The sequence below is a fragment of the Anastrepha ludens genome, chromosome X (assembly GCF_028408465.1).
Source record: "Anastrepha ludens isolate Willacy chromosome X, idAnaLude1.1, whole genome shotgun sequence".
Lineage (NCBI taxonomy): Eukaryota > Metazoa > Arthropoda > Insecta > Diptera > Tephritidae > Anastrepha > Anastrepha ludens.
In genome coordinates, this window is record NC_071503.1 from 16,939,428 (window position 1) to 16,951,979 (window position 12,552).

At 38.4% G+C, this 12,552-nt stretch overlaps 1 protein-coding gene across 1 annotated transcript; it reads right to left on the bottom strand.

Moving 5' to 3' along the window:
• Window positions 1-8,260: 8,260 nt before the first annotated feature.
• Window positions 8,261-8,707, bottom strand: LOC128869788 (uncharacterized). Its single transcript, XM_054112390.1, has one exon. The coding sequence runs from the start codon at window positions 8,705-8,707 to the stop codon at window positions 8,261-8,263; it is 447 nt and encodes a 148-aa protein (XP_053968365.1).
• Between the last annotated feature and the right edge of the window lie 3,845 nt (window positions 8,708-12,552).

Sequence of the window (12,552 nt, forward strand, 5' to 3'; positions counted from 1 at the left end):
AACCATTGATGCTGTGCGCGAACTGATATTGCAAGATCGTTATGTGACCTATCGTGAGATTGAGACAATCTTAGGCATTAGTGGGACCAGCATACATTCAATATTGCATAAACATTTGACTGTCAAAAAAATTTGTTCGCTTTGGATCCCACACAATTTGACAATCGCTCAAAAAAAGACTCGTGTCGATTGGTCGAAGGAAATGCTCAAAACATACGATCGCGGGGCTTCGAAACACGTCTATGACATCGTGATAGGTGATGAATCATGGATTTACGCGTATGAGCCCGAAAGTAAACAGCAGTCGACTGGTTGGGTGTTTCAAGATAAGCCAAATCCAACAAAAGTTGTTCGCGCACGAAGCACTTCCAAGCAAATGGTCGCCTGTTTTTTCGGAAAAACTGGACATGTCGCAACCGTACCACCAGAACAACGCAGAACAGTAAATTCTGAGTGGTACACAACCATTTGTTTGCCAGTTGCCTTCCAAGAAATTAGGAAAACCAATCGCCAAAGACGGATTACTCTTCACTAGGACAATGCGAGCTCTCACACATCGGCTCAAACAACTGCATTTTTGAGCACCCAAAACATCGAATTAATGGGTCATCCGCCGTATAGTCCTGACTTGGCACCGAATGACTTCTTTTTATTCCCGTACGTAAAAAACAAACTGGGAGGTCAACGGTTTTCGACACCTGAAGAAGCGGTTGCGGCATTCAGAATGCATGTTTTGGAGGTACCTCATTCAGAGTGGCAAAAGTGCTTCGACAATTGGTTCAAACGCATGCAAAAGTGTATAGATGTTCATGGAGAATATTTTGGAAAACAATAAAGAGATTTTCGATGATTAAAATTTGTTTTTGTTCTCTTATCCCGACATATAAAAGGCACCCCTCGTAAAAGCCATTTCGGCCATAATTCACACAAAACATGACTATATAAGAATTCAGAACACAGTAAAAGGTCCAATTAAACAACATATCACGCAGGCAATCCACAAAATTGACATACGTACTGACCATATAACAAAATATCAAAGAGATACTTTAACATGACTGACTGCTGATTACTAGACACTCCTTAGTGAACCTGACGAAAAGTTGACATTTACTACTACAGTGACCGGTGAAATTAGAACTACCAACTACCGTACCCAATGTGCCCCAAAGAACAGGTAGAAAAGCAAATTGAGGAATATCTCCGTGACGGTATTATTCGAGCATCTAGGTCTCCATACCACTCACCTGTATGGGGAGTACCAAAAAAATTAGATGCGTCAGGAGAGAAAAAATACCGAATGGTGATAGAGTATAGGAAACGAAATTCAGTAACAATAGCCGATAGATATCCAATCCCCAAAATAAATGGAGTACTTTCAGAACTCGGAAAGAATAAATTATTTTCAGTACTCGATTTAAAGAGTAAAGTCACCGAATGACAAACCAATAACCTGTATTTCTAGAACTTTATCGAAGACCGCAAAACATTACGCAACGAACGAAAGAGAAACGCTAGTGATAATCTGGTCCCTAAATTCCTTAAGAAACTATCTTTATGGCTCCGCAAAAATCAAGATTTTTACTGATCAGCCAACTACTCACATTCGCCCCTAGCAATAGAAACCATAACAGCATAGTAAAATGAAGACATTGAAAGCTAGACTAGAAGAATATAACTGCGAGTTAATCTATTAACCAGGCAGAACAAATGTTGTAGCTGACGCACTCTCAAGATTACCACAAATATCTCACATTAATTCATTGACAGGCAGACAACATAGCAATGAAAGTTCCGCACATAACCTTATTCCCGCAACGGTTTTAAGAAACATATTTGGCTCTTAAGTGGCGAAGAAAATAGTTATCAATTTAAGATTCCATTTCTCACATTTCATATAACACACAAAAACCATTGTACCTGTATAAAAACATTAAACAATGCCAGTGCACCCGAACATTGAATCTAATTGTTCCGACTTACACTTACTTGGAATCAGAACGCATGTTCTTTGTCAGTGCCATTAAACTATGGAATTCTATACCAACTACAATAAAGCTTATAAAACAAGCAAGGTGTTTTAAAACTGCAGTTTCTAATTACTTCTAACCTTTAATACCCCTTTCCTTCTCCCATTCCCACCATCTTTCTCTTCTTCTCACTTACTACTCTAAGTTTTAGTCTATAAGTTTAATAGTTAAAATATTTTTAAATCTAAGTAGAATTTCTATGTATACCATCCTCGTATTCTAGAATTATAAGAAGATGTACTACCACAAGACTCTGTCTTACTATGTACAAAACAAATCAAATAAATTGAATTGAATTGAATTGAATTGAATATACATATTTTTATTCAGCATGACTACACTGACAAAAATCTAATTTCTATTTTCAAACGATACTTAAATCCTTCAGTAACAAAAGGCAAGTTTACATCGGAACCAATCATGGTAAAAATTCCCACTATTTTTTTCTGAATTTAAAATACGTTTTACTCAAACGATTCAGAAGATTTGTCAGAAGAAGATAAACAGGAAATAGAAATTTTAAAAGAACACAAACGTGCGCATAGAAATCCTCAAGAAAACAAGATTCAAATATTACGGAAATTTTACTTCCGAAAAATGAAGTTAAACAATGTAAAATTTGTAAGGAAAACAAATATGACCGACACCCCAATAAATCACAATTTCTCGAAACACCCATTCCGCAATATCCTGGAGAAATAGTTCATATTGATCTTTACAATACGGAGAAAAGACTAGTTCTTACAGCTGTTGATAAATTTTCAAAATATGTTGAAGTGAAATTAATAGACTCCAAAGCAAGTGAAGGCATTAGAGAATCATTAAGACAGATAACTTTTGCCTTTGGCGTACCCAAATTTATAATAGTAGGTAATGAAAAAGCTTTGAATTCAGTTTCGATATGTTTCATGCTTGAAGATCAGTAACAAATACGAATTTATAAAGCACCTCCTTACACAAGTACAGTCAATGGACAGGTAGAACAATTTCACTCAACCTTTACTGAAATTATGCGGTGTCTGAAAGCTGAAAAAATGAATAGATCCTTTTCAGAACTTTTAGATAGATCTGTATATGAATACAATTACACCATTCATTCTACAATAGGAAAACGACCAATAAAAGCATTCTTCGGAAGAAGAGTTTCTACCAACCCTAGCAATATGAGAATTCACGAAAAGAATACATAGAGGCAGTTAAGAAAAAACTGGAAAAAGATTTAGAAGTGCATAACAAAAAAAAACTCCTATGAAAACATATTCACCAGGCGATGTTATTTACGTAAGAATTAATAAAAGATTAGGTTCAAAACTCACTGCTAGATATAAAAAGGGAATAGTAAGAGAAGAAAAATCAAGTATAGTTATTACTGAAAAAGGGCGAACAGTACACAAAAACAACATTAAGACACCAAATTTTATATTTTTTTTTTAGATTACTTCTGCCACTAGGCACTGGCGAATTTAGGATACTTGACTATACTAACTCTCAATTAGCGACTTTTAATACAGGGTAGACCAAAATTCAGTCCGTAACTTATAGAATTGTTCATACAATTGACAATAAATGAACACCAAAGGGCATTGGACAATCTTAACAATAGCATAAGACATAAAATTATTGCTACCAATTCCCTACTCCCCTTCCTAAATAACGAAGTAAAACAATTTCAAAATTTCCTAAATAGATTAAAACCTAGAAAATCAAATGTTAAAAGTTAAGAGTTAAGATTATTAAATGCTCTAGGATCTGCTTGGAAATGGCTGGCAGGAAGTCTAGACCATAAAGACTTTAAAATATTAGAAAAACCTATTAATAATGTCCTTGAAAATAATGATAGACAAGTAATGATAAATAAGTTAATGAATGGAAGAATTAATAATATTACAGGGATTTCAAACAAAATATTTGCAATATTGAAAAATCATGATAGCATTCAACATGATGTTGCTATAAGTATAAGATACCAATTGAAATTAATAAAAAACCTGGCTGGCTGAAAGCCATCACATAGACCTATTGATCCTTAGTGTTACCAGATGGAGCTAGACCCTTACGTTTCTTTGTAGTAGACATCTTGTAATAAGTCTGCGTCTTTTGCGAATATAAGTAAACTTTGGAGCTCTATACCCGAGAGGTACTCTAACTTCTCTTATTGTAAAGCTCCTAAGCATTTTAATCTGATTCTAGCTATGTTCCTGAGAAGGTGTTCTAGCGTTTCCCTCTCTTCTAGTTCATTGCAAAATCTGCAGTTATCATTGTTTCTAATTCCTATCTTGTAAGCGTGCGCCGCTAGCAAATTGTGGCCTGTCAGCATACCTACAATAGTTCTGCTTTCTTTTCTAGACAGAGCTAGTTCGAATCGGACGTCTTTATCTGCACTCTGTGTACACATGATTTTCGTGGTTTTGCAAGTGGCTCGATTATTCCACCTCCTATCTATCCGTATTTGCATGTCCGCAGCGATGTTCTTGTATTCCGTATTTAAAGGCTTCAGTATGCCGTTTTCTTCTTTGGCCCAGAGCCCATTTTGCCACTCCCTTCTAAGGCCATCACAGCCACGGTCAGCAAATGGGTAACTACCACCCACAAGCGAGCTTGGCAGGCTGAGAGAGGCTGCAGATGGACTAAACTGATGTTACCTGTCATGTCCGATCGACTGTCGCAAACGCTTCTCTCATTAAGCAGAGGGGAGTGCAGACGGCTGGTTAGACTGATGACGGGCCACTTTCTGTGGGCGGAGCTCATGGAAAGGTTGGGCATCTCAGACAGTGTACTCTTGCCAGCTTGTGAAGAGGAGGATGAGACGGCGGACCACTTCCTGTGTATCTGCCCCGCCTTCGCTCGAATCAGGTTTGAGGTCTTTGGCACTGATGTGTTAAGAAGCGACAAGATCTACTCAGATTTCTTCGGAGATCGGGTAGATTTAAAGAAAATAAGAAGGGGATCCAAGTGTAGTACAATAAACTTAATTAATGTCTGAGTGCTGCACTTGCTAGTTGTTCCGAAAAAAACAAAAAAAATGTCGTTTTCTTGCACGAATTGTCTGTAAACAGCGCTTTTGGCAATCTCCTCTATAATTTCGTTTCCTACCATGCCCTTATGTCCGGGTACCCAATAGATATGTAACCGTCTATCTGCGGCTAATCTGTCTATGGCTTCTCTGCTTCTTAGAACATTTATAGATGAAATTTCATATGTGTTTATTGCTTTTATCGCAGCTTGGCTGTCAACGTATATTTTTATTTTGGAGTTGCTTGATGTCTTTGCGAATGCTTTTTCGGCAGCCTTACCTACAGCAAAGACTTCTGCTTGAAAGATACAGCAGTGGTCAGCAAGCTTAAATTGCTGTTGATGCCTAGCTCTGCGCAGTAGATCCCTGCCCCTACTCCGTCTAACATTTTCGAGCCATCAGTAAATATATTAAGAGTATTTAGGTTAGGTTTCATTCCTCTTTTCCATCACGGAATTTTTTCACCCAACTGCATTTCGGAGTCATATAGCCCGTTTGGACTCTAAAACTAATGCCTATTGAGCTATGTCCGAATGTTTTACAGGTAAATTCGCCTGTCGCGCTGAATTTTACGGCGGATTTAGCTGCTAAGCATTCCGCCGTAATATCAATCGGTGACAAGTTGAGTATTTTTTCAAGCGCTGCCGTTGGAGTAGTTCTAAATGCTCCTGTTGTGCAGAGTGCACCTAGACGTTGAATACTTTCCATAGGCTTTTTATATGTCGGTCTTCTTAGCGTAGTCCACCACACCAGAGCTCCGTATAGTAATATTGGCTTTACTATAGCTAAGTAGCACCAATACATTATAGCAGGAGATAGACGCCATATAACTCTCAGCATCTTTTTGCATGCGTATAGTGCGTTACTGGCCTGTTTCTTTCTCTCTAATATATTGTGCTTCCATGATAGTTTACTATCCAGAATTACTCCAAGGCACTTTGTGTGGTTTTTAAGAGTTAATTCCACGTCGTTTAGCTTCGGGGGTTGCCAATAGCGGATCTTGTATATTCCAGTAAAAAGTATCATATCCGTTTTATCAGCATTTATCCCTAGGCCTGGCTGTGTTATCCATTGGTGCACTGCGTCGGGTGTATTATTTATTATCTCACTCACGTTGTTAAGGTATTATTTGCCTGTCACTCATATGGCTATGTCATCTGCATATGCTACTAGTTTCGATCCCGTACCTTCAAATTTCTTTAGTAACTCATTAGCAGCGAGTAGCGATAGAACACCGCCTGTGGCGTACCCTCGCATGCTTCTTTAGTGAGTTTAGCTTCGTCCCATTCCGCCCTTATTATTCTACAACCTAACAGGTTCTTTATCCATGAATAAACAGCGGGTTCTGTATTCGTTGTGTTTAAGCGCCTTAAAATGGCATCTCTCGACACATTGTTGAATGCACCACTAATGTCTAGAAATACTCCTAAAGCATATTCCTTGTAAGCTAGAGCTTTCTCTATAACTAACACTAGTAAGTGTAACGCAGTCTCTGTGGATCTGCCCTTAGTACAATATATGCGTTTTGTGCCTTACACATGAAGTCTGCCATCTTATTTTCTCTGATGTGTGCGCCAAGGATTTTCTCAGGCGTTTTCAGAAGAAATGAGGTCAAACTAATGGGCCTAAAGTCCTTTGAGAGTTGGGTTGTTTCCCGCAGGTTGTTCATACTAGCTTTGGGTATATATACAACGCTTGCTTCTCTCCAGATAACAGGTATATAGTTAAGCCTCAGACATTCTGTGTATATCGCTTTTAACCATGTTACCAAAAGATCGCTCATCGCCCATTAAATTTTTTTGGATTGTAATAAACTCTTCCGTGATGTGTGCTACGTTATCTCTCAAAGGATCGTGATCTGAGTAGTCTATGCATCCGTTAGTTTTGCGAATTAAATTGGGCGTGGTGGAATGTTTCGATAACAGTTTCCTGATCCTAGCTGCTTCATTTGTAATTTCTATACTGCCACTGAAGTCTTTCCACGATTCTCTTTTGGTCTGTGCCTTTGTCACCGTTCTAACACTTCTTCCAGTTTAACACAAGAGCTGAACCTGCGAGGTCTCAATAGTTTTTGCTTTAGCAATTTCCTAAACAAATCCCAGTTTGTATTTCTAGGATTTCTGAAGGTATTGCTCTTTAGCTTGGGCGTGAAAGTTATTCTGAAATGTATGTATCTGTGGTCGGAGATAGAAGGCGTTAATAACACTCTCCAATCTTCCACCATCGTAAGGTTATTCGTAAAGGTTAAGTCTGGAACATTTTTTGAGGTGCGCCCAATATATGTTGGTTCCTCCCCATGGTTTGCTACTGCAAGGCTACTTAGTAAAATAAAATAAATCTATCGCTTATGTCGGAGCTTTCCCAAATGTTATGTTGGGAGTTTCCATCGGACCCTACGACAAGCGCTAGCTTCTTGCCCTCGGCTTCCTTGACCAAATTTTGAAGCTCGTCCGGCGGTGCCTCCCTTTCGTGTGACATGTAGCAGGACCCGAAAAGTAAAACTTTAGTCTTGCAGTCCTGGATTGTTACAACTGCCAGGTCATCCGTGGAGAGATTAGAATTAAAGTAGGAGCATATACTTTTCTTAACGAGTATCACTGCTCTTACCCTGTTTGTAGCGATCGGGAAGTATGTATTGTAGTTTGGTGAGCAGACACCAGGTTTCCCGAACCAATCCATGGTTCCTGGACCAGAGCCACATCGTAGTTGGCCCCTTCTAGATTCTGAAGAAGCTCAACTGAGGCTTTCTTCCATTTGTGAAGATTTATTTGAAGGACCTTCAGTATCAGGATTCGGCTCCTTCAAGGGGTTGGATGCCTGCTCCAGCTCACCCTCCTTCACTTCTTGTAGATTTAGGGTGGTTTCGAGGATGTCTTCTATGCCGAGATCCTTCTCCACCTCCCCAGTTTCCAGCGTGTTTTGATTAATGTCTGTTGGGCTGCGTTTTTTGAGGTGAAGATACACGCTACCAATACCCCACGCCATTTTCCCAAACCTTACATATAAGATGTCCTCCGCTGTTTTATTAATTTTGATGATGTAGTTTTGGCCTCCATCAGCACTTGCTTATTTAGCCACCTTCAACACTTTCCAATGATCGGTAGGAACATCCGTATTTTGTCGTTGCAGGAGTTTTCAGGCATACTCTGGATTGGCCGTGCGCGGTATCAGCATCTTGGCTTTCGGTGTTGTTGGTATGCAACTCCGATCCTCGATTTCAAGAGATGCCCTTCCCATAGGCCGCTTCCTTAACCCATATGAGAGTGGGATCGTCTTTACACTTTATTATCTTGACGCCGCTGATCCAACCTGTTCCATCAAATGTAGGCATTGTTGCGCTCGAATCAGCGTCAATTTTTGCGAACAGGGCCTCCAGTAGTCTCATCTCAACTACCTTCCATTGCTCCTGCGTCATTCGTCCCAACGGGTTACTGTGATCAGTAAGCGCCACGGTCAAGTGCTTCTTGGCTAACTCACTGACTGCCGCCGCTGCTTTAGATGTGGATGGTTTTTCACCGTCTCTGGTTATGTGCGTTGCGATTAGCTTTACAGCGTCGTCTTTGCACCTTTTTTTCTCTTCCTTTAGCTTTCCGTAGATCGCTGCCTCTTTAAGGCCATTTGCTCCCCTACCTTGTTGGCGAACTTTGGGTTCGATGCGGCACATCCAGCAGGTGTTGCAAAATATGCACGGCCTTTTCCTACTTCCTCCCTAGCCCATGCCAGTCTTTCCGCTTCTGCTTGCGTCAGATTGGCCATGCCACCAAGTCGGTCGCAGATCTTGACCGCTGCTTTGTATCGCGACTTAGCTTTCATCCCCTCCTTACTTGGCTTTACTCTAGGTCTTTTCGTACTGTCAGAAATGGCACCATCGAGTTTTACCGGAGAGCTATGTAAAGCGTCTTCCCTGCTTCTACTTGAACTATGGCACCCACATGTTGCATAGTGATTTCGTTTTTTGTGTTTGTGTTTGTGTTGGCAGTAGCAACTGCTCCCGTTAGAGTAGAGGTGTGGCCGCTGGCGACACAGCTTAAATCTTCACTGTGCCCGTCGGTGGTAGCAGCCTCTTCTCCCACCGAGGTTTGGGGTAATGTCCTAAACCGCGTGTTTTCCTCGTCTACTTCCATATGAGTTTTTCTTTCAGGGATCTCAAACCCATAGCGTTTTATTGAAATGAAAATAATAAAGGAAATTTTTGAAAAAGATTAAATTCCCTTTAGTAATGTTGAAGAATCTGCAAATGTGAAAATTGTTTCAAATAACTCAATGATTTTATATCTAATTGATATCCCATTAACTGATGGAAGTTTATGTGAATCTCTATCAATTAGAGCACTTAATTAAATTTTGGGAAAATTTTAGTATTTAAAGATAAAGTTTTCGGCATGAAAAATAATTGTATAAAGCATAATGAAATTAAAACTTGTACAAAAAAAAATATTGTTGACATCAGTAACTTCTCCTGTATTCCGCATTTATTCAAAAGCCTACCACTTACTTGCATTTTATTGTAATAAACAACCAGCACTTTCCAACAGTCGAAGAAATTTTCGCCGATGTCATACTTCTCAATCAATACGAAGTAATAGTTCACATAGGCCAGGAAGATGTCAATCTATCCGGCTCATTTGTTTTACAATAACGCAATTCTACAATTACCATAGACAACCAAACATATTCAGGCAGCAAGCCCCTTCCTGCGATATAACAATCAAGCGCTATAAGAACAGCGGAAGAAGAAATATTAAGCATTGAAATGATGAAGGAACTTCACTTGAAAAACATAAAAAATCTTCAGAATCTCGAAAGTAAAGGACTAACAGCATCTTTGGCAAATTTCGGAATATCTGGTACCATTCTAATCATAATGCAATTTTGGCTATCAGGCTAAAGCTAAAGAAGAAATCTAAATTAACCGACAAGTACATTCTTAACATCGAAAACAACATTCCGTTGCAAAAACCAATTCTGAAGCATCACGAGCAATCTGAACCGCTTCCACGGATGGACCAATCAATCCACCACCATGTGCAGACAAACGAGGACGTCCGTTTTTAAAGGCGGAGGAGTTAACACCAGTAAATTCAATTTATTGCTTTCCCAAGAATTCGAGTGAACTCGACTCTAACAAAATTGTAAACAGACATTAGGTCAGCATAAAATAATAAAGTGTGCCGGAAATGCAAAGGCATTCGTATCGTATTTACCAACAGAAATGCAAACCTATTCGTATCGTACTTACCAATGGGAATGCAAACTAACCATATATGTACATACATATTAGGGTGTCCGTTATTTACCAATTTGATTATTTTTCTTGCGACGCCCCCTAAACTTTTAGTTTTCCGTCTAAGAAAAATTATCAGATCAAAATCAGCTCTTAATATTCAGAATAAACCTTGCCCCAAACACGATATATTTCCCATATAAATAACATGGGATTTTGCTACTTTTTGGAATAAACTTTTTTTTTCCTATTATGCTAATTTACAGCTATGAAAAACATATATTCTGATGGCAATTTTAACTCTCTACAAAAAAGATCTCTTAAAATTTTAGATAAATTGACTCCTTTAAAAGTTAATCGAAGTTAAAGTTGAACTGTGTGTAAATTTCAGACATTTTCACTTTTGCAGCAAAATTATTATTGTTGTAGTAAACTTTTCACGTTTATATTTAAAAATAATCAATGGACCAGAGCCAAGTAAAAATTATTCAAACATTTTTTCATTTACAGTATCTAATCCACTAATATTTTATGCCTTTTTCAATCTCTAAAGCTTTATTGTCAGTGGTTGATGGGAAGTGCCTGTTGAGGGATGCGTGCTTACTCTCTTGGAATAAAACTGGAAAATTGCTATCAGTGGAATAGTTGGACCAGTGAGAACAAAAAGTATCTGCTATCTCCTTTCGGCCTGTAAGGTTGGGGTACTGTGGGTTGGGGATATTTAAGCAGTGGATTTCATGGTTTATTTTGAATCCTCAAAAACGTCTTATATTAGACCATATATTTTCTGTTGGAAGGTAGGATTTAAATTTTTTCATTGATATTCTTTTTGATAACTTTAAAGATGGCGTTAGCTTTTTTATATCACATTATAGTACCTTGATTAATGTTTCGCTTTAAAATGCACCAGCAAGAAAAACTATCACGCAATTCCTGTAACCTTAAATTCCACCATGGAACATTATGCTTGAATCTGTTTGGGTCAGATTTGGGAATAGATGCATGTGCGGCTTGCAAAATAATTTTGTTTATATTCGCGGCTTCTTTGTTTATAGGTATTATGTGCTACAGAACGGTTACTGCAGTTATTCAGAGCATTTAATCTATATGATTCCCAATTTGCTCTTTTTGTTATAAATCCATGTTTTTATGTATAGAAACTAGGTTGGAGGTTGTGGAAGAGGGATACTATAAGGGAAAGTGGTCACTCCCACATAAGTCTTCCTCAATAGCCCAATTGCAGCTGGGTGCGATATTTGGTGAGCAGATTGAGATGACTATATGGGTGGCTGAAATGAGTTGGGGTGTCATTGATTAGAATAATGAAGCTGGATTGAGAGATGACGTTTGCTAGAGTTCTGCCTCTACGATTTGTGAGGGTAGATCCCCAGTCGGGGTGCCTACTATTCAAATCGCCCCATAACGAATTTGGTAGGCTTCCAAGAACGCTTTGTAGGTTGGTTAGGTTAAAATTTTTATTCGGTGGAATATATGTAAAGACTAGTGTAAATTGCTTTTGTGAGAAGATTTTGACTGCAATAGCATCAAAAACGTTATTCATTGATATGGACTGGTGCTCAATTGATTTTTGTAGGAGAGTTGCCACTCCACCGTAAGAGTTGGAGGCATTGAGGTGATGTACGGAGAAGTTTATTGGTATGGGAATAGGTGAGTTAAGTTGAATGTGTGTTTCTTGTAATGGTATCACTTTGATATTATGTTTCTTTATTAGCAATAGAAGCTCATTATAATTATTAGTGTAGCCTCTGATATCCCATTGTAGTACTTTAAGAATCATAGTTAAAGAATAGGGATTTAGGTATATGAATATGAGCAACAAAATCTGGGTTTTGAGTTAAACAGTTATATGTAAGTATAAGTAAGCTATAAATAGGGTGAGGATATATGATATGATATACGTAAAATTAAAAATGTAAGATAGATATATATGTATGTATAGTATATTGATAGGTCTTAAATTTATATGTTGCTCATGAGCGCGTCGCTGTCCTCTTCTTCACTTAGAGCTGCTTTCTTTGGTTTTGGAGAATTGGTTTTGGTACTTGCTTTGTTTTTGTTTTTTAATTGTGTAATTATTCTACGTGATGTGTTCCTAGGGAAGATTTTAGCGTTACTATTTGTAGCGGCTTTAGGGGATACTTTCAATATCGATGCAGTTGGGTTAATATCACCTTCAATATCCATCATGACGTCACTATATGTGCTAATAATTCGTTCCAGGGTGCACGTATTGTTGTTGTATTGGTTATGTTGTAATGATGGTG

Excerpts from the sequence above, each read along its gene's own strand:
- LOC128869788 (XM_054112390.1), bottom strand. The coding sequence starts at position 8,707 with ATGTGCCGCATCGAACCCAAAGTTCGCCAACAAGGTAGGGGAGCAAAT.